Here is a 23,531-nt window from a genome sequence, read left to right as displayed (position 1 = left end):
ATTTCTCATTTTAAAATGTATTTTATCTGTGCTTTTAGATATTCTTGCACTTGCTTTTTCAGGCTATTAACTCAGGTCTCAATATTTATACTCTTATTCAACTCATCTAGTCAGTTGTTTAATCAAGAGTTTTTAATTTTTTTCTATAGGAAATGTTTGTGCTGTCTTAAATGTCAAAGTGTTCTTATTCTTGTATTTATTTAGGTGTTCATCAGTGTCCTCTAGCACTGTTACTTCTCTGGTTGTATATTCTAATATTTCTTCCTGATTGTCCTCTTTCTAACTGCTAAGTCTCCTGAGGAAAGTTAGCATTTTTAAATTTAATGAAACTTAGAGTTGTTGAACTGTATGATAAAGCATGAACCCAGAAGGTGCCAGAAGCCCAAGTGACTTTTAGCCCCATGAATACGTAGGACAATGTGGTCTCTACCCCAGCTCAAGTCCTATGCTGAGGTCCCATGAAATCATTTCTGTCATTTAGTCTACTGCTGCCTGTCAGCCTCAAGGGCAGGGTACACCCATTCCCCTTATTTATCAGCGTCTTTGCCTTTGAGGGAGTAGAGAGCCCCAATATACACACACAAAGAAAATGTGACCTTCTTCCCACTCATGAGGATTCCATACATTTCTGAGTGCAGGTTCTTCTCAGGGCCCAAAACTTCCCAGTCTCAGCCCCTGGATTCCTCTTCTGATTATCCAGCTGCTTGTCCAGTTGAAGGAGAAAGACTATCATCAGTTCTGTCAGAACTTCGATGCACTCCAAGGTATTAGTACTAGAGATGCTATAGTTATCTACTGAATATTCATTCTCCCTTTTAGAACTCTAGTTCTACTCCAATTCAATTTGAAGAGGCACTACTACACAGCTAAAAATACTTACCTCCTCAAATTCCCTTGCAGGGATGGGTAACCTTCTGACTCTATTCTGGCCAATGGCTATTGGGAGGGGCTTCTGAGAAAACTACCATTTTCCTGACAAAAAAGGAAATATTCTGCCAAGAGACAGTTATTTTGCCCTTTACTCTTCTTTTTCCTGCCTGGAACACAGACTTGAAGCTTGGAGGTAGAACTGACATTCTTCAACCATGAGAATGAAAACCAAACCCAAAGGCTGGTGTGCCAGGAATCCAGAGGAGACTTTATCATCGAGTTTCTCAAACAACTATACCAGCCTAGTTCCAGATTCTTATTAAGAGAAAAATAAACTCCTCTTTAGTTTAAACATTGTAATGGGGGTCTGTCATATGCAGCCAAACACAATTCTGACTGAAGAAGTCCTCACTTATACATAATTGATTATAGCTTTAGCAGCCATTTGAATTTAAGCCATTTCAATCAGAAGTGGCCAAGAGCCTGAAGGGAGACAGGAAGCTGCACTGAGATTGCCACAGTCCCTGAAACGTCTCAACACTGAAATGTGGGCTGAAGTTTAATCCATAACATTCATTCACTTATCAGAATTCATTAACTGTCTACTATGTGGCAGGGACTGCAGTGGGTACTGGATACAAAACAAAGACTCCAACCCTGGCATTTTCTTGATGAAAATTTCCTTTTTTGACACAGGCTGTTTTTGTTTTTGTTTGTTTGTTTTTAACCTTACTCCATGGTTCAGAGAAGCCATGAGTGGGAAGGTTTTGAGTTTAGGGGAACAAGTTACAATGCTACAATGTCTTTCTATTATTTTCAATATTATAAAATGGAAACAAGCAGGTTGATTTGTAACTCAAAGCAGAAGTTCCCCCAGTTACCTTCTTGTATATCGTCCTCCAGGTCTGCCAGAGTTGGTGCGTTAGGAAGTGAGTACATGGAAGACTGGTTGAGTTGAGTCAGTTTTGAGATGCTGTTAATTGCCATGCTGCCCAATGGAATGGTATGTTCTATGGGAATGTTAACAAAAAGAATTAAATGGAATAATAAGCTAGTTACCATGGTCAACAAAAGGGCATCTGCTTGACTAACTTAAGACCAGTTATTATTTGATCCCAGGGCTGAGGAATTGAATGGAAAGTGGAAAAAAGAGAATCAATGTACTACATGCTCTGAAGCACCAGACTTTTTCATCTTTTATGCAAAAAAAAAAACCCCAAAAAAACAGCTGGGGCCTTGAGTGAAGAGTCCCCACTGCATGTGTTAGGGTGGAGCACCAAAGGAAATTTTAAGAGGGGATTCTCAAAAGGAACTGTGAATTTTAGGGTTGGAGCCTGTTTGAAGATCAAAGGACTGAAAAATATTTTTGCTCTCACCATCCAGAATGAAGGATTATACTTTCCAAAGTAACAGTTTTAATTATATAACTGACCACTTCTACCCTTCTTGTCATAAGCTTTCACTGTGGAAACTATCTCCCCCTTTACTTGTCATTTTTTACTCAATGGAGCAAATTTTCTTGAAAGCCTTCTTGCTTAGTTCCAGTTTTCTGTGATTCATGTGCACAATAAAGATGATCTATTTTTCTTATCTGTCATACAGAATCTTCATAATACAGGTGCTGGGCATGGGGTGGTGCACTAAGACTTGGACATATGACTGCTAAAATACTGGAATGACTAAAGGTAATACAACAGCTAGTGTGTAGCCTGGAATGTCCAAGAAGAAGAGACCACTAAGGAAGGAGGTAAACATCAGAAGCTGCCGGTGCTAGGTTTTCTGTTAATGATTTTGGCCATCCAGTAAAAAACGGGTATGGCAATGGGGATGAGGATAAGAAAATAGGTTGGGAGGATTAAGTTAGAAAAAGTATTAATAATGAATAGGGACTCATAAAACCTTCATGAAATGTTTCTTTTCTGAAGTAGGCTTCTGAAAGGGTTAGCCTGTCTCTATGATGTGGGCAAGGGAGGATCTGACAGTCACTCCAGCCTCTGGCCACTGTCTTTTGGCGACACCATGGTCTGTAGACCATGAGAGGTAATGATTCTAAGTTCACGTTAAATGCTTAGGAGTAAGTTATAAAGTGTGCCTCTGGTCAGCTGAGAGAGAAACAGGACGGTTTGGAGAATCACCAAAAAAGTGAACTCAGGAGGTAGAGGCAGTGAAGGGTCAGTTCTGTAGATCTGCTGGGCTGCAGAAACTACTCATCCTAGTGGCAGCAAGAAGAGGTGCAGGGTGATTCCCAAGGATCAAAGCAGATCTGGGGATGTGGCTGGAGTCTGGAGATTATAAAGTCCTCCTAAGGACAGGGAAGTCTGTCAGGAATGAGCTGTACCCCAGTGGCTAGATCAGGATTCCCCAGCATTATGAAATGTTACTAGTGCTTTCACCTAAATGTGTAGCACTGACCTTCATGCCTGCATAATGCCTGAATCTCTTACATGTACCAAGTTGTGAGTTCCCACATCTACAACAGAAGTGTTTATCCTGGATGTATTAAATACCAGGATGATAACCTGTGAACTGAGGTGGCGGATAACTTAGACTGGGGAGATGTGAGGGAGAGGTCAGAGCCCTGAGATCTCCAGCCTGCTAGGAATGAAGGAAGGAGCCCCTCTTATGACTACCAGAGACTGTCACTGCAGCTCACCCTGAGGAGACAGCTCCAAAGCGGACTCCTCCAAGGCTTTAATTTCAAGGTAGCTCAGGATTTTTGTGTAGTGCTTAATTTTTCCCAACATCTCAGGCCAATAGGAAGCCTCTAACTTTAGCTTCTGGTTAGGTACTGGGCAGACCCTGGCACAGGGGCCACAGAGGTGGTGGGTGAGGCAATGATGGCACAGGTTACTGCTGGGAGATGATCACAGCGTCTGGATACCCCCATACACTGTCCACATTCAGACTCCTGAGTTGTAAAGGCCCCCAGAATCATTTCCCCTAAGCTCTCAGCCAGGGAAGTGTTCCTTCACAGCAAGAAGGCTGACTCACCATCCAGCTTCACATTCCACGTCATGTGGAAGCCGTTGGTCATCAGGTAAAAGTTCCTCAGATCCTCAGGCAGCACACAGTTATTCTTCTAGAACCACAGAGCAGCTGAGTGTTAGGTCAGGGCTGAAGGAGGGTGTAGGGCTATGCCTCAAAGCACGTGGGAACTATTTCAGATCCCTAAAACTGAGTAATTACCTCTAAAACTGGAGAATTCTGGGATGAGATGGCCACAAAGCAGGCTCCTCGACTCATCTCATGTCACTGACACACAATCTACAGCTATATACTGAACAATAATTCCCTTTGAGAGAAACCCAGAAACTAGCTGAGTGACTCCTGTTTACCAAATTGAAAGTCTGTGTGCCCAACGCACAGTGAGGCCCATCAATACTAAAACATTAGAGAAAGATTACAGATTCATTAAGGAGATGGGTAGCTCATGGCCTAAGAAACCCACAGTTTCTGAAAGCTTTCAGCAGCCCCTTTAAAAGCAAAAGGTGAGGGCTGGGCGTGGTGAGTTGTTGCAGACTTCTTGTTCAGATCCTTGCTTCCTGAGGTCAGGTCATGATCAGGTAATGATGTCCCTATCTCTACAGATGAATGTTCTGTCCTGACCAGAAAGGGCAAAGTTGCAAGGCACAACTTTCACCCTCCAAGGTCCCAGTCCTGGCTAAGAGGAGGCAGATCTCAGCTGGCAGCTCCTCAGGGCCAGGTTCCCGCCTAGCTGTCATCCCTGAGGAAGTCAGGCACCCAACCCAACTGGCCCTCAGTCTCCTCAGGCTGCCCAAATGGGGAGACCAGGTCTCAGACTATGACAGACGGTCACTGCTAGTAGATAGCAGAGACAGCATGTGGGAAGAGGGTCACTGCTGCCTCAAAGCCAGGGCCAGGGCTAGTAGAGGGCCTTACCGAGGGCTCTGGAGCCCTGCAGGACGTATCCCCTAGTCTGTTTCCTGGGCCCTTCAGCTCACCCGCTGGCCCAAGGCTGGGTGAACTGGAGGGCCTCCGGAAGGCGCCCTGAATCTGCCTCTTACCTCACTCTCCACTGATGACCACCACGCTACTGATCACTGACTGAATTACTTCCCCAGTGGTCCCTCACTGACAGTTACCAGTAGGCAGGGCCTACTGTGGTGCTGACCAATAGCTGAGCAGGACAACTAACGGTCTCTCATTGACAGTTGATTGTGGGCGGGACCCACGGAGGCACCGAGCAACGGCTGAGCAAGGCCTGCGGCCCAGTAACAGGGTGCAGAGCAATGAGGCCCAGCATGGCCACCTGCTAAGGGCCGTGCTCATCCTGCACTGTTACATACCCACTGGGTGAACACGAAGAAACTTATACTGAAATGGGTATGCGAGGCTGATCACAGTCTCACCCTAAAATCCACTCTTGGAAGGGTAACACACAACCAGGAGAGGAACTCACAACTCCCAGATTCTCCCTGAGCAAAGGGTTTGGACCCTGCATGTGACACCTCAATTTTTAAGACTTCTACGTGAGAGATGGGCCTCCATAAATCTAGCTCTGAACGCCAGTCGGGCTTGGATCCAAGAGACCCACACGGCCACAGTGAGCTAAGAACAGTTTTCAATGGGCTGCTATGGACTTACTGTGGCAGCGGGATGAGCACTGCCCTTAGCAGGCAGCCCCTGCTGTCTCATTACCCCACACTGCAGCGAGGCAGCAGGCACTGGTCAGAGCTCACTGCTGCCTCAGCGGGCACCCCCCACCCCAAGCAACCAACCGTCAATGAGTGACCGTTAGGGAAGCGATTCCAGTCACCTTTCTCACCTTTTGCTTTTAAAGGGGCTTGCTGAAAGTTTTCAGTAACTTTGGGGTCTTAAGGCATGAGCCATCCATCTCCTTGTATGAATCTGTAATAAACCGTTCTCTGTTCCAAACTCGAATATTTTACTATGGATGGGCCTCACTCTGCATCGGGCACACACACTTGTGATTCAGTAACATTACTATGCATATACTCCCAGGGTCTAGTGCAGAGACAGTAGAACTAAAATGCCCAGTCTTTTCCTTAAAGAAGCCTATTTGCTTATCTTAAAAGCTTTGGCCTGAGGAGCAGGCTTCTAATTTTAGCACGCATTAAGATGCCAACTGTAATCCTCTCCAGAGACCACAGAGGCCAGTGGGCACCATACCATCTTCATGCTCTCCTTCTGCCTCATGGATATCGTCTGGAAAGGAGCTTATACACATGCCTGGCACCCCAGGGGCTGCCCAGGGGACACACTTGACTGCCTGGCTCTGCTGGCCAACACGGCTTATGTTCCCAGGTCCCAAAGAGCTCTAATAAACAAGCTATCCCACCAGGGCACAGGGCAGAGGCAGCAGATTGAAATACCCAGTATTTCTGTGAAAAGAGGCCTGTTTGGAGATCTTAACTGCAGCCTCAAGTTTATAATTTAACATCTATGAGCCAACTAAAACCCTCTCCAGAGACTGCAGAGGCCAGTGGGGGCCACCTTTGCACTCTGTCTCTGTCCTGCCCCAGGTCACCAGTGTTTCTAGGAAGGAGGCTGTGCAAACCTCTGGTGCTCCAGCTTTTGTGGCTGCTGCTCAGAGGACACATCCCTTGATAACTGGCTGTGGTGAGCAGCAAGGCTTGTGTTCATGGGTGCAACAGGATGGTAGCAAACAAAGAAAAAACAGTTCTTAACATGCTATCCACCTAGGGCTCAGTGCAGAGGCAGCAGACAGAATGCCCTCTCTTAGTTCTCCCCTGAAAGAGGGCGTACGTGCATATTTTAAGCTACTGTTTGAATGCCCAGTTTCCAATGAGCCTGCATCAAGGTGCTGAAATTCTCTTCTTTGGGACACTGACAGGTCATATTATACCCTCAACTACTGGGAGCCACTAAGAGCAAAGTAGGCTGAACATTCAGAAAGGTCTGATAGACAACCAAGAACCAGGGCAGGATTAAAAAGGTTCATCTCTTACATAAGGTCACTCCACTTCTTCAAGACTGGCTGTTGTAGCTAATGCATTGAAATCAACAGAGTGTCAAGAAAAATGAAGAAACAGATAAATGTGTTCCCAGTGAAAGAATTAGATAAAACCCCAAGAAAAAACCTAATGAAATTAAGATAAGTAATTTAAAGATGCTTACAGACATCAGGGGGACAATACATGAAGAAAGTGAGAATTTCAACAAAAAGAAAATACTAAGCAGAAATCACAGAGGTGAATAATATAACAACTGAGCTGAAAAATTCAATAAAGGCATTCAACAGCAGACTAGATGAAGTGAAATAAAGGATCAGTGAACTAGAAGACCGGGTACTGGAATTCATCTAATCAGATCAGCTTTAAACAAAAAACAAAGAGAAAGAGTGAATAGAGTTTAAGAGATTATAGAACAACATAAAGCTGATCAATACTATACACCTTTATAGGGATATCAGAAGAAGAGAGAATGGGGCAGAAAGTTTATTTGAAGAAATAGTGGCTGAAAATTTCCCTAAAGTGGGGAAGGAAACAGATCCAGGAATCCCAGAGAGTTCCAAAAAAGAAGAATCCAAAGAGACATTGTAACTAAGTTGTCAAAACTTAATGACAAGGGAGCCCCCATAAAGCTGTCAGGAGATTTCTAGGCAGAAACTTAGGCAGGCCACAAGATGGTGGCACAATATATTCAATGTGCTTGAAGAGAAAAGAAAATGTGCCAACCAGGAATATTCTACCTGGAAAAGCTGTCCTTCAGAAAAATTGAGAAATAAAGTTTTCTATACAAGCAAAAGCTGAGGGAGTTTATCACCACTAGACCTGCTTTACAGTGAACACCACCAGCTTTACAGCTTTACAAATGAACATTTGAATGCAGAGTTCCAAAGAACAGCAAGGAGAGATAAGAAAGCCTTCCTCACTGATCAGTGCAAACAAATAGAGGAAAATAATAGAATGGGAAAGACTAGAGATCTCTTCAAGATGATAAGAGATACCAAGGGAACATTTCATGCAAAGATGGGCTCAATAAAGGACAGAAATGGTATGGGCTTAACAGAGGCAGAAGATATTAAGAAGAGGTGGCAAGAATACACAGAAGAACTGTACAAAGAAGACCTTCATGACCCAGATAATCACGATGGTGTGATCACTCACCTAGAGCCAGACATTCTGGAATATGAAGTCAAGTGGGCCTTAGAAAGCATTGCTATGAACAAAGCTAGTGGAGGTGATGGAATTCCAGCTGAGCTATTTCAAATCCTAAAAGATGATGCCATGAAAGTGCTGCACTCAATATGCCAGCAAATTTGGAAAAGTCAGCAGTGGCCACAGGACTGGAAAAGGTCAGTTTTCATTCCAATCCCAAAGAAAGGGAATGCCAAAGAATGCTCAAACAACCACACAATTGCACTCATCTCACATGCTAGTAAAGTAATGCTCAAAATCCTCCAAGCCAGGCTTCAGCAATATGTGAACCGTGAACTTCCAGAACTTTAGAAAAGGCAGAGGAACCAGAGATGAAATTGCCAATGTCCGCTGGATTGTTGAAAAAGCAAGAGAGTTCCAGAAAAACATCTATTTCTGCTTTATTGACTATGCCAAAGCCTTCGACTGTGTGGATCACAATAAACTGTGGAAGATTCTGCAAGAGGTAGGAATACCAGACCACCTGACCTGCCTCTTGAGAAATCTGTATGCAGGTTAGGAAGCAACAGTTAGAACTGGACATGGAACAACAAGACTGGTTCCAAATCGGGAAAGGAGTACGTCAAGGCTGTATATTGTCACCCTGCTTATTTAACTTATATTCAGAGTACATCATGAGAAATGCTGGGCTGGAAGAAGCACAAGCTGGAATCAAGATTGCCGGGAGAAATATCAATAACCTCAGATATGCAGATGACACACCACTCTTACGGCAGAAAATGAGGAAGAACTATAAAGAGCCTCTTGATGAAAGTGAAAGAGGAGAGTGAAAAAGTTGGCTTAGCCCAACATTCAGAAAACTAAGATCATGGCATCTGGTTCCATCACTTCATGGCAAATAGATGGGGAAACAGTGGAAAAAGTGGCTGACTTTATTTTTTGGGGCTCCAAAATCACTGCAGATGGTGACTGCAGCCATGAAATTAAAAGATGCCTACTCCTTGGAAGAAAAGTTATGACCAACCTAGACAGCATATTAAAAAGCAGAGACATGACTTTGCCAACAAAGGTTGGTCTAGGCAAGGCTATGGTTTTTCTAGTAGTCATGTATGGATGTGAGAGTTGGACTATAAAGAAAGCTGAGTGCCAAAGAATTGATGCTTTTGAACTGTGGTGTTGGAGAAGACTCTTGAGAGTCCCATGGACTACAAGGAGATCCAACCAGTCCATCCTAAAGGATATCAGTCCTGAGTATTCATTGGAAGGACTAATGTTGAAGCTGAAACTCCAATACTTTGGCCACCTTATGCGAAGAGTTGACTCATTTGAAAAGACCCTGATGCTAGGAAAGATTGAGGGCAGGAGGAGAAGGGGACAACATAGGATGACATGGTTGGATTGCATCACCGACTCAATGGACATGAGTTTTGATAAACTCCGGGAGTTGGTGATGGACAGGGAGGCCTGGTGTGCTGTGGTCCATGGGGTCGCAAAGAGTTGGACATGACTGAGTGACTGAACTGAACTTAACAACAAATATTAAAGGGTCTTCTTTCAAGTGAAACAAAAGGGTGATAATTGGTAACAGGAAAAAATATGACAGTATAAATCTCACAGGCAAAAGTTAAAGTATAGTTATATTCAGAATAATGTTGTCATGGCAGTGGGTTAATCACTGAGAGACAAAGCATGAAGATTCAAAGACAAAGTAGCAAACGACCACAGTAAAGGTACTAACGGTGGTGTTTGTGGGAAAGAACCCACCTGCCAGTGCAGGAGACATAAGAGATGTGGCTTCAATCCCTGGGTTGGGAAGATCCTCTAGAGGAGGAAATGGCAACCCACGCCAATATTTTTGCCTGCAGAATCCCCATGAACAGAGGAGCCTGGTGGGCTACAGTCCACAGGGTCAAAAAGAGTTGGACACGACTGAAGTGACTGAGCACGCACACACAGGACACTTAGAAGCACTAAAACACACTATAGTTTAGTGGTAAAAGTAACTATAACTACAATAATTTGTTAACAGATCCACAAGATGAAAAAATGTAAATTGTGACATCTTTTTAAATGTGTGGTGGGGAGAGTAAAATTGTAAAGCTTTAAAATGCATTCAAACAAGCGGTGATCAGTTTAGATTGCTACATTTAAATATAAGCCTCATGATGACCACAAAGCAAAAACCTATAGCAGACACAAAAAAGATAAAGAGAAAGGAGTCTAAGCACTCCATTACAGAAAATCATCAAATCACAAAGAAAGAAAGCAAGAGAAGGAACAAAATACAAAAGAATTATAAAATAGCTAGAAAACAATGAACAAAATAGCAGTAAGGCAGTATTTATCAACAATTATTTCAAATGCAAATGAAATAAATTCTCCAATCAAAAAACAAAGAGTGACTGAATGAATAAGAAAGGAGGCCAAATTATGGAACTATGTTTTCTACAAGAGATTCACTTCAGATGTAATAACACATAAACTAAAAGTGAAGGGATGGATGTAAATGGAAATCAAAGAAAGCTGGGATAGTTATACAAGACAAGAGTCCTATAAGAGACAAAGAAGGGCAGTATAAAGGGGTCAATCCAACAACAGGATATAGCATTTATAAATATTTATGCATCCAAGACAGATAAAGCAAATACTAAAAGACCTAAAGGGGAAACAGCAACACAATGGAACAATGGATATAAAGACATGTTAGACTAGATGGACATAACATTTACAGAATATTCTATTGAAAATCGGCAGAATCTAGATTCTCTCAAGTGTACATGGAATAGTTATAACAGATCACAGGTTAGACCACAAAACTATTAACAAAATTAAGACTGACATCATATTGAGTATCTTTTTCTGTCCACAGTGGTATGAAACTAGACTCAATTATAGGAAGGAAACAGGGAAATTCACAAAAATGTAGAAATTAAAAAACATGCCACTGAATAACCAATGGTCAAGGAAGAAATCAAAAGGGAAATTTTTAAAAAATATCCTGAGACAAATAAAAACGGAAATACAATACACTAGAGCTTACGGGATGCTGCAAAAGCAGTGCTAGAAGGGAATTCATAGCAGTAAGTGCCTGTATCAGGAAATAGGAAAGTTCTCAAGCAAACAATGCAACTTTACGCTTCAAGGAACCAGAGAAAAAGGGATAAACTGAGACCAAAACTAGTACAAGTCGCCAGTACTGAGCGACTGTCACTTTCTCTTTTACTTTCACTGGTAGCCCAGTGGTTAAAAATCCACCTTTCAAAGCTGGGGACGCGGGTTCAATCCTTGGTTGGAGAACTAAGATCTCACATATGACATCTTAGCCACTCAGTAGTGTCCAACTCTTTGTGACCCCATTGTGTGTGGCCTACCAGGTTCCTCTGTCCAAGGAATAATATATATAATATAATATATAATATTATATATATAAATATATAATATAAATAAATATAAATATTTATTTATAAATACACTTAATATTTATATATTTATATTTAATATATTAATATATTTTAATATTAATATTAACTAATATTTAAACATTAATATTTAATTAATTAAATCAAACATTTAATAGTAATCAAATCAATTTAAATAAATTAAATTAAACATTAATATTTAATATTAATTAATATTTAAATATTAATAAATTAATATTTAATATAATATAAATATATATTATATATTTATATATAAATATAAATAAATAAATAAAAATATTTATTTATAAATATTTATTTATATATTTATAAATATATATTTATATATAAATATATAATATAAATAAATATAAATATTTATTTATTTATATTTATATTTAAATATAAATATAAATAAATATAAATATTTATTTATATTTATAAATATATTTATAAATAAATATTTATGCATAAATAAATAAATATATAATATAAATAAATATATTAAATAAATATAAATATATTTATATATATATAAATTAAATAAATATAAATATATTTATAAATATAAATATGAATAAAATAAATTAAATATTATTATATTTATTATTATATATATAAATATATGTATATTTATATATATATATATAATAATATAATCCTCCAGGCAAGAATACTGGAGTGAGTAGCCGTTCCTTTCTCCAGGGGATCTTCCCAATCCAGGGATCAAACCTGGGTCTCCTGCATTGACAGGCAGATTCTTTACTATCTGAGCCAGGGAAGCCCAGGATCCCACAGGCCATGGGGCAACAGCCTGTGCACTGCGACGGCAGAGCCCACAGGCCTCAACTAGAGAGCACGTGCGCGGCAGCTACAGAGCCCATGGGCCGCGCTGAAAGATTCCATGCGCCTCAGCTAAGACCTGATGCAGCCAGAACACAAACACACACTAAAATCAGCATATGATCACCTCAATAGAGGTCAAAAAAGCATTTCACAAAATTAAACATCCAGTCATGATTTTAAAAAAAACAAAAAGCCTCTCAACATGAGGTAGAGAGGAAACATAAGTTAGCCTACAGGAAACATCATATTGATGGGTTAAAAGCTGAAAGCTGTTCCACTAAGATCAGGAAGACAAGGATGGCCATTCCTGCTAAGTTTATTCAACACAATATTGCAAATCCTAAGCAGAGAAATTAGGCAATAAAAAGAAACAAAAGGCATCCAAATCAGAAAAGAAGTAACATCACCACTATTGGCAGATGACATGGTATTACATAGAGAAACTCCTAAAGACTCCCCCCAAAAACTTTTAAAACAACAAATGAATTAAGTAAAGCTGTAGGGTACCAAATCAATATAAAAATTTTGTTGCTTCTCTACCAAGAATAACCACCTATCAGAAAGAGAAATTAAGAAAACAATCTTATTGACAATTGCATCAAAAAGAATGAAATACTTAGGGATAAGTTTCACCAAGGAGCTGAAAGACCTGCACACTTAAAACCTATAGGAACATGTAAGAGAGACCCTCTAGTTTTGATGATGCTATAACAAAGCAATCACTTGTGTAAATTTCAGAACCATGCTCATAACTTATTTCCTAAAACAAATTATTGGATCAGTGAGAACTGATTAAAGTAAAAAGTATATACTTCTAGAGATTTAATGCAATGAATTGAATAGTTCTGAAAGTTCTTAAAAAGAAGCACAATAGAATGTAAACAAATATTTCATATGAATAACAAATCATCCAAAAAAGCTGTGATTCCTTTCAGGAGGTACTAGGAGCACCCATTAAACTCTAAGTAACTCACACCTCTGCATGCATCTGGCCAGTCTTTTCTAGCCAATCAAACTACTGAACACAGAAGGATGAGTTCTCCAATTACTTTTCTTTCTTCTTGTCATGTTTACACATGCAGAGGGGCAATTTCCAAACTTTCTGCTTACTGGACCCTTTTGAGATATGATACTGAACATTGCTTGTATCAGGTTTGTTTAGGTCACACTGTCAGTCAATTCCAGGTACCCAATGTGTGAAGAAGTTGAATGTAACAGGACGATCTGAATTTACTTCCCAATTCTGCAACAAGCTGAGTGACCTTGACTGTCAAACTCTGTGAATCCAGGTTTAAGAAGAATCTCTAAGATTGAGTCTATAAAAGACTGGAGGTGGGAGAAGTTAGGAATCTGGCAGGAAGAGAGAAGACTAGGTAACTAGGGTAATTACTATGGTTTCAGGGTACAGTATCTTGAAGATATGTAAGAGGCAAGCTTCAAGCTTGCAGGTAATTTTAAGTAATGTTTTTAAATTATTAAGAAAAAAAAATTATTAAGAACACAATAGCTTCCTTGGTGGCTCAGTGGTAAAGAATATGCCTGTCAATGCAGGAGACGTGGGTTCAATCCCTGGGTCAGGAAGATCCCCTGGAGAAGGAAATGGCAACCCAGTACAGAATTCTTTGCCTGGGAAATCCCAGGGACACAGGAGCCTGGCGGGCTACAGTCCGTGGGGTCACAAAAGAGTCAGACACAACTTAGTGACTAAACAACAACAATACAAGAGCTGTCATTTTAAAGAAACAGGATTTTCATTTTCTTGATCTAAGAACTAAAATATGCATTCTGATCATTTTTGTTTTTTTTTTTCTCTTCACCATCAAGTTCTCAATTTCAGAGATGGGTAACATAAAGAATTCTCTGACTCCTTGCACTAAACATTTTTTTCTTGCTTAGTAAGTTATTTCAAGTTTACGGCTTTCTCCTAATGACTCCAGTATTGCACACTGTCTGTGCTTTCTGAGAGAAAAGTGTGCATGCAAAATACCTTTCTCCTGACCCATGCATCCTAGTACAGGAAGTCGATAGTTATCAGTATTCTGACAAAGTTCTTGCTCCTTCTGTCATCCCCAAAGGTCAGCATCCAATATGAGATGCTGGTCACTAGTGCCATCTAGTGGTGGACACAAGGAACCTACTTCTCAACCCAGATTCTGTAAGATCCCTTCTGAGAAGGTCTGGGGGCATTGTTCACCTTTAAGTTCTGCTGGAGAATTTCAATAGTAGTGACTATAACACACAGTATTTATTTCACTCAAAAAAGAAATTTATTATGCTAATACTTTAAAAACTTACTCAAAATTCATAAAAATAGAAAAAAAAACAGTGAAATAAAGTGTTTAAAACATCTCAAATACTCACATAAATAAGCAAAATGTCAAGCAGACCAAGTTCAGAGAAACAGTGAATACGCTCTCGTTTTCACAGAAATCACTGTGGCCTCAGCTGGGCCGCCTCCTTGCTGTGGACCTTACCCCTGGCAGCCCAAGTGGCGGGTCCTGCAGTACTTCCAGCCCTTCCTTCTGAGCGCGGCTTCCACGGCGGAAGCCACCTTTATTTTTACTTAAAACATTTAAAAAAAATTTTGTTAATATATTTATTAATTACATCATTCTTTATTTTAAGAGTGTTTTATCATGAGCAGTGGGATATAGAAGACTGACCAAATTATCATTGCTTTCTCTCTTCATGCTTGGCTGAGTAACTGAAGTCTCCAGTTGCTTCAGTGAGGGCAGATGAAGGAGAAAAACAGGAAAGAGCCTGCAGATGTCAGCCATTCCACATGGCAGAGGCTGGCTGTGGGAGGGACAGGTGTGTTCTGTGGACAAGGGGCTGAGCTGCAGGGGCATCACGTGTGGGTGGCTCCTATGCCCTGGCCGGCAGCTCAGAGATACTGCCGTTTTCATTTCTCTCCTGCACAATGTGGGAAGAGACTGCTCTTCTGCAGGGAGAGATCTACTCACTTCAGAAGGGTTCTCTTGCCAGATTTAGGGTCAGTCTCTATTTTTAGGGGATGAAAAAGAAGGGGAAGGAGAAAGACTGGCAGAAAGCAAATGGCAGTCGAAGTGTAAGGATGACAGAGGATCCGAGAGAAAGTCAGGAAGGGAGAATAACTCTGCTGACCAGTATGTGAAGTAAGAGAGGCATCCCCACGGGACTGCAATCTCCCTTTATCCCAGTGATGACTCGGTTACATAATTCCCAGCTTCTGCTTTTTTTCCCGCCTCCTGAGGAGGCTATTTACAATAATTTCTTTAAGCTTTGCTAGAAAGTCCACCACAAGCTGTGTTACTACTTCATCACCTGGACGGACTGAGCCACTCTGATGTTTTGGGAGTCATCAGCTTGATTCCTGGAGCCTTCCTGAGCACTGCCTGAGCCCGTCTATGGCCTCCTGCTCACTTGCTGTACTTCTCAGAATCCTGTGCCCCATCGTTCGTTCCCTGTCTTCCAGAGGCCACTTCACTAGGAGGTGGGGGCAGCCGGGGAGGAAGGATCAGTTCAGCAAACAGCCACAGCCAGAACATGGAAATCATTGTTTCCGTAGGTGCTTATCCGCAGTGGGCAGGCTCCTGCGAGTCCATGTGCAGCAGAAGCAGACGAAGGGCTGCCTAGAATGGCCACTGAGGAGGAGCACTGAGACCTACCTGGAAACCTGAGGCAGGGACGCCTGCACCTACTGAAACTCCTCCAGGGGGAAGGGCTGTGGGAGGATGGGGTGAGATCCCGGAGAACTCTCCACTGCATTCTCAAACTCCTTCCTAAGGAGAGGGGGAGGCCTGGTTAACCAGAACCTGTTGTCTTGGTGGCTGGGGTATCCAAGTTTGGGGACAGAGCTGAGTTGCTGAAGACTCAGAGGAGAGGCAGCCACTCTTTCTCCACACAACCATCAGTCTCCCTCTCAAAATACACGTAAGGCTGAAAGTTTTATTTTTGTTCTTAGTTTTGAAGAGATGGGCAAGACCCTCTCAGGCAGCTGCCGGTCTGGAGGGAGGAAGAGAGGCACTGGAGAGCGGGAGGGGACTTAGCTGTCACAGGAGAACTTGGGGGCAGAGTGAGCGCACAGTGTGAGGGGCCATCGTGACAAGCTGCTGCAGGCTGCTCTCTCCCATCTGGGATGCTGACAACGCATTCAGAGCAGGGGCATGTGAGGGCCACGTCTGCAAGAAGGTTCAGAACCCACCCTGAAGACTGTAGAAAAAGTAGGCTAAAAAGAGAGGGGATGATGTTCTGCCAAACTGTTTGGTCTCCTGGGCCATAGTTTCATCATTAGTAAACTGAATTTTTATCTGGAAATTGAAAAGTCTAACCAATCAAGAATTGTACTGCACTCTGGAACTATGAAATGTCACTGAAATATTTAAAAACAGAACTCTCCTGACGCTGGGATGCTATGAGAATTGAGGCAGACGCCTTCACAGTGCACAAAAGATGAAAAGCTTGGTGCAGACATTCCACGAACTACCATCATTATAAAAGGCAGATTGCAGGCACAGGGAATGTGAATCATAAAACTGCACAAAACCAAGCAGATTGAAACTATTGTTTAAAGAACAACAACAAAAAAGTGAGATACATTAAAATAAAAAGAGGAGGTTGTCCATTTTTTTTTTTCTAATTTTAGGAGACTGCAGCAGGTGTAGATAGCCATTTAGGGTTTAGTTTTAACCTTTTCTTCCTACATTTGCAGCAAAGAATCATGAAATATTAGAAGTGGATGAATCTTTCTATAACACTAGCTCTAAACAAGACGGCATAGTAAAAGGATATGGAACTCACCTCCTTCCACAAGTACATCAAAAATACATCTACAAATCGAACAGTTCTCACAGCACCCCTGCTGAACACTACCAGAAGACCTCACACCCCTGAGAGGACATGAAAGAGCCCCACGTAACCAGGTAAGAAAAAAGAAAAGAGAAGGGGAGCAGGAGGGGACCTGCACCCCTGGCGGGGGAAGTGTGGGGGAAGAGGAAAGGTTCCCACAGGATGAAGCCACTTAAGCAGCAGGGAGAGGAGCCGGGACAGAGAGCGAGCTTCAGAGGCTCAGAGGAGAACCCAGCAATCAGGCTGCGAGAGGCAGGACAGCAAGACTTGCAGAGGGCCCGCACCACTGCCTGCGCGCCCTAGCCTGAGACGCAGGTCTGCTGGTGTGAGTGGGGCTGGCACCAGAACCTGGGGTGTAGAGAACAGATGCGGGAAGGGGACTGCTGCTGGCTGTGCAGAGATAGCCTGAAACGGCTGGAGTGTGGTACAGCTGCAACCGGAGGTGTGCACGGAAGAAACCCAGGTGGGCAACAGAAGCAAAGCGCCACTGTTAAGTGGAGCATGAGGTGGGGGGCGAGGCTGGCATTGTAGCCTCTTTCTCTGTGTACTGGCCCCGCTTCCGCGGGCCCTGTGAGAACATGTCTTCCTAGCTGCTGCCTCAGGGGTTCCTGCCTCCAAAGGCTCTTGTGGCCCAGTCACCATTTTGGGGGTGCTGGGAGTAAATGCCAGCAGGTTGCCCACTCGCAGAGGTGGGGCTAAAACCATAGCTGAGCCTCAGAGGCCATGAAACTTGGGAAGTAGGGCTGAAATCTAACCCTGTGGTTGTGCAAGCCACAACCTTACACCTCTGCCACTGGCTTTGTAAATTCAGTGCCGGTAGGGCATCAGAGTGGACACTGGGTGTGTCCATGGCTGGAACGGGTGTGGCATCAGCAGTCATGGGCTTTGTGGGCATGTGCCCTGGAGACTGGGCTGGGCCAGGGTCTGCGCTGCCTTTGTAGCTCCCGCTGTGGTCCAGATGAGTGATGGATGTGGTCCCGGGACCTGACTCTGGTTGATCTGCACTGGAGGTCCTGTGGAAACAATGCCTGGGGGACCCCAGGGCCGGTTGCTGGCATTCCCAAGGTTGAGATGGGGCCCAGGGCAGTGCTGGCAACAGTGTACTTTGTAAGGCGGCAGAGCAGGTGTCAGGTGACACAGCAAAGTGCACTCACGTGGAGAACAGCTCTGGCTCTTCTCCCAGTGCGAGGGCTCCAATCCCATCCACCTCCCCCCAGAGCTCAGAAACGGACCTGGGGCTTCCACTCCAACAGCGGGAGAACAGACCCAGCTCCCGACAGGGCGGCAACAACCACAGAGCAAGGAGGAAGCCCTGATCAATAACCAGGGCAGGCTCTGGCTGCCACATCACCAGTCACTCCTCCTATCGGGGGGACAGTGGCCAGCATACACTGAGGAAAGAGGCAACAGGAATCAACACCAAAAACAGCTCTCACATCAAAAAGTATTAAACCTACACAGGCTACATAGGGATGCTCCTCCACAAAAATAGCCCTCCAAGACCACAATAGATAATTGTTTCTCCTAAACTCATATAGCAAGAGAAATATAAGCAAAATGAAGTAGAGGAACCACTCTTGAATAAAAGATCAAGAGAATTCCCCTGAAGGAACAAGCAATGAAACAGACCTCTTCTTTCTAATAGACAACGAGTTCAAAAAGGAGATAATAAAAATACTGAAGAAGTTAAGAAGGACTATCGAGAGAAATGCACATTACTGTAAAAGGAAACTAGAAACTATAAGGAGGAGCCAAGAAAAATTAGAAAATTCACTCACTGAGACAAAAGCTGAGCTAAAGGTAATGAAAAGCTGAATGAATAATGCATAAGAATGAATAAATGATCTCGGAGATAGAATAATGGAAATCACCCAGTCAGAACAGCAGACAGAAAGCCAAATTTAAAAAAATGAAAGCAATATAAGAGACCTACGGGATAATACAAAGTATGCCAATGTACACACGATAGGAATCCCAGAAGGAGAAGATAAAGAAAAGGGGATTGAAAGCATATCTGAACAAAGTGTGACTGAAGACACCCCAAACACAAAGAAGGAAACAATATCCAGGTACGAGCAGCACAGAGGGTCCCGAACAAGGGAATGCAAGCAGACCTCCACCAAGACATGATAAAGACGGCCGAAGATGAAGGCACAGTTCTAAAGGCAGCGAGAGAAACACAAAGAGTTAATTACAAGGGAACCCCAACAGGGCTACCAGCTGATTTCTCTACAGAAACAGCTGCAGGCCAAAAGGGAGTGGGGCAAGATATATTCAAAGTCCTGAAAGGGAAAAATCTGCAATCTAGAATCCTCTGCCCAACAAGATTATCATTTAGAATAGAAAGAGAGATTAAGGATTTCTCAGATAAGCAAAAATTCAAAGACTATAGCAATACTAAACCTATCTTAAATGAAATATTAAAAGATTTTCTCTAAATAGAGAAAGTAGTAAGAATCTACAGGAAAGAGTAAATCACTTAAATAAGCCAGTACACTGATTTTAAAAATAAAGTAAAAAATTTCTGTGAAAGTGATAAACATAAAGAACAGCAAAAGGATATATATGAAGATGTAAAAGAGGGTCAAAATCATAAAATGTGGGAAATAAGAGTAAGAAAATGTAGATCTTTTTTTTCCAAGAATGTGTTTGAGTCTATATGACTACAAGTTTAAGGCAAGTAAGTACAAGGAGTTAACAAACTTGAAAACAGGGTAACCACAAAGCAAAAACATACAATGCATTCACAAACACCAAAGAGAAGAGAACAAAAGTGTAAAACAAAAGAAAATCATACAACTACAAAAGAAAAAACAGAAAGGGACAAAGAAGAAATATAAAATCAGGAAAATTTAAATATAAAATATGAAAACATGAAAATAGGGTTTAATATGGCAATAAATACATATCTATCAATAACTACCTTAAATGTCAATGGGCTAAATGCTCCAGTCAAAAGACACAGAGTGGCATATTAAATAAAAAAATAAGAGACTACAATATGCTGTCCACAAGAGACCCACTTTAGGGCAAATGACAAACACAGACTGAAGTGAGGGGAAGAAAAAAGACATTTTGTGCAAATGGAAATTACAAGAAAGCGAGGGTCATAAAACTCCTATCAGGCAAAATTGACTTTAGATCAAAGGCTACAGAGAAAGATAAAGAAAGACACTATATAAAGATAAAAGGATCGATACAAGGATAGGATATCATACTTGTTAACATGTATGCACCCAACCTATGTACTGTACGCTCATGCTCAGTCATGTCCGACTCCTTGCACACCCAATATGATGTTGCTGCTCAGTCGCCAACTTGTGTCCGGCTCTTCATGACCCCACGGACTGCAGCACACCAGGCTTCTCTGTCCCTCACCATCTCCCAGAGTGTGCCCAAGTTCATGTCCAATGAATCAGTGATGCCATCCAACCATCTCATCCTGTCACCCTCTTTTCCTTCTGCCTTCAATCTTTCCCAGCATCAGGGTCTTTTCCAATGAATCAGCTGTTTGCCTCAGGCAGCCAAAGTATTGGAGCTTCAGCTTCAGCATCAGTCCTTTCAAAGAGTATTCAGGGTTGATTTCCTTTAAGATTAACTGTTTTGATCTCCTTGCTGTCCAAGGGACTCTCAAGAGTCCTCTCCAGCACTACAGTTTGAAAGCATCAATTCCTTAGTGTTCTGCCTTCTTTACCATCCAGCTCTCACATCTGTACATGACTACTACAAAGACCAAAGCCTTGACTATAAGGACCTTTGTCAGCAAAGTCATGTCTTTGCTTTGTCACACAGTGTCTAGGTTTGTCATAGCTTTCTTGCCAAGAAGCAATCATCTTATAATTTCATGGCTATACTCATCATCTGCAGTAATTTTAGCACCTAAACACCCAATATAGAAGCACCCAAATACATAAAAATACTAACAGATTTAAAGGGAGAAGTTGATGGCAATACAATAATACTACGGAACTTTAACACCCTACTCACATCAATGGACAGATCTTTGAGACAGAAACTCAACAAGGTAACAGAGATCCTAAATGACAAAATAGAACAGTTATATTTAGTTTATATTTCCAGGACATTTCATTAAAAAAAAGCAGAATGCACATTCTTTTCAAGTGCACATGGAACATTCTCTAGGACTGATTACACCCTAGGGCACAAAAGAAGCTTCAACAAATTTAAGAGTACAGAAATTATTTCAAGTATCTTTTCTGACCACAATGGTATGAAACCAGAACTCAACCACAGAAAAAGAAATGAGAAAAAAAAAAGTTATATGGAGACTAAACAATATGCTATTTAAAAACCGACAGGTCAACAATTAAAGAAGAAATTAAAAAAAAATAACTTGAGGCAAGTGACAATGAAAACACAACTATACAAAATCTATGGGGTGCCGCAAAAGCAGTTCTTAGAGGGAATTTCATATCAATACAGGACTTTAAGAAACAAGAAAAATCTCAAACAACCTAATCCACCACCTAAAAGAACTAGTTAAAGAAGCACAAACAAAACTTAAAGTCAGCAGAAGGAAGGAAATAATATCAGAGAGGAAATAGAGATTAAAAAACAATAGAAAAAAGTCAGTAGAAACCAAAGAGCTGGTTCTTTGAAAGGTTGAGCAAAACTGACAAATATTTGGCCAGGGTCACCAAGAAGAAAAGAGAGAAGATTCAAATAGTGAAAATAAGAAATGATACATCAGAAAGACAAAAAACTATAAGAGAACATTTATATGTCAATTATATGAACACTATATGTCAACAAATTTGGCAACCTAGAAGAAATGAACAACTTTCTAGAAACACACAGCCCACCAAAACTGAATCAAGAGGAAACAGGTGACTTGAAAAGACCAATCACTAGAAATGAAATAGAGTCTGTAATTAAAAAAACAAAAAACAAAAAACTCCCTACAAGAAAGTCCAGGGCCAGATGGTTTCACAAGCGAGTTTTACCAAACATGCAAGGAAGAACTTACATAGATCCTTCTCAAACTGCCAAAAGATCAAAGAGGAAGGAACACTCCAAAGACATTCTAGGAAGTCACCATCACCTGATACCAAAACCAGACAAAAGGTAGTACAAAAAGAAAATTATAAGCCAATATCTTTGATGAATATAAATGCAAAAATTCTCAACAACATATTAGCAAACCAGATCCAGTAACACATAAAAAAGATCATATATCACAACAAAGTTGGGTTCATGCAAGGATTAAATCATACAAGGATGGTTCACCATATGCAAATAAATCAATGTGATATACTACACAGTAAAAGGAAAGATAAAAACCACACAATCATCTCAATAGATGAAAAAAAGCATTCAATGAAATTAAATACCCATTCATGATAAAAATTCTTACCAAAGTGGGTACAGAGGGAACATATTTCAACATAATAAAAGCTATTTACAACAAACCCATGGCTAGTACTATACTCAACAGTGAAAACCTGAAAGCATTCCCACTAAATTCTAGAAGACAAGGATTCCTATTCTCACTACTTCTATTCAACACAGTATTGGAAATCCTAGCCAGAGCAATCAGACAAGGAAAAGAATTAAAATTCAAACTGGTGCTTGCGAAGTCACTTCAGTCATGTCTGACTCTCTGCGACTCTATGGACTGTAGCCTGCCAGGCTCCTCTGTCCATGGGATTCTTCAGGCTGGAATACTGGGGTGTGTTGCCATGCCCTTCTCCGGGGAATCTTCCTGACCCAGGGATCAAACCTGCATCTCTCACATCTTGTGTTGGCAGGTGGGTTCTTTATCACTAGTGCCACCTGGGAAGCCCATTTCAAATTGATAAGGGAGGGATAAAATTGTCATTATATGCAGATGGCATGATACTATATACAGAAAACCCTAAAGACCACACAAAACAAGACTAGAATTGATAAACAAATTCAGCAAGGTAGCAGGACACAGGAATCAGTTGCATTTCTTTAAACAGACAATAAAATATCAGAGAAGGGAATGTAAACAGTCCCTTTGAAAGTCACATCCAAAAAAAAAAAAAAAATACTTAGGAATAACCTCATCAAGAAAGTGAAAGACTTATATGCTGAGAACTACAAAACATTAGTGAAGGAAACTGAAGATGATTCAAAAAACTGCAAAGTTATCCCATACTCTTGGTTTAGAAGAATTAATATGGTTAGAATGGCTATACTACCCAAGTGCAATCCACAGATCCAATCTGATCTCTATCAAATTACCCAAGACATTTTTCACAGTGCAAGAACAAATAGTTCTAAAATTTATATGGAACCATAAAAGATTCAGAATTGCCAAAGCAATCCTAAGGAAAAAGAGCAAAGCAAGAGGCATAGCCCTTCTAGACTTCAGACAATACTAAAAAGGTACAGTAATCAAAGCAATGTGAGACTGGCACAAACACAGACACATAGATCAATGGAATAGAATAGAGAGCCCAGAAATAAACTACACACCTGC

The 23,531-nt window shown here is 41.3% G+C and overlaps 1 protein-coding gene across 6 annotated transcripts in view; it reads right to left on the bottom strand.

Annotated features, from left to right (window-relative positions):
* Positions 1-23,531, bottom strand: part of TPGS2 (tubulin polyglutamylase complex subunit 2) — a 60,367-nt gene that overhangs the window by 13,783 nt on the left and 23,053 nt on the right. For all 6 annotated transcript variants that reach the window (XM_061130728.1, XM_061130727.1, XM_061130730.1 and 3 more), the window contains 2 exons: positions 3,862-3,949; positions 1,752-1,880 (listed from right to left, as the gene is read on the bottom strand). In XM_061130728.1, the coding sequence (XP_060986711.1) occupies positions 1,752-1,880; positions 3,862-3,949 (217 nt within the window). The remainder of the gene's footprint in view (positions 1-1,751; positions 1,881-3,861; positions 3,950-23,531) is intronic.

This window comes from Dama dama, chromosome 27, assembly GCF_033118175.1.
Source record: "Dama dama isolate Ldn47 chromosome 27, ASM3311817v1, whole genome shotgun sequence".
NCBI classification, from domain to species: Eukaryota; Metazoa; Chordata; class Mammalia; order Artiodactyla; family Cervidae; genus Dama; species Dama dama.
The sequence above is the reverse complement of the archived record's forward strand: the minus strand, read 5'-3'. Positions and strand labels throughout refer to the sequence as shown.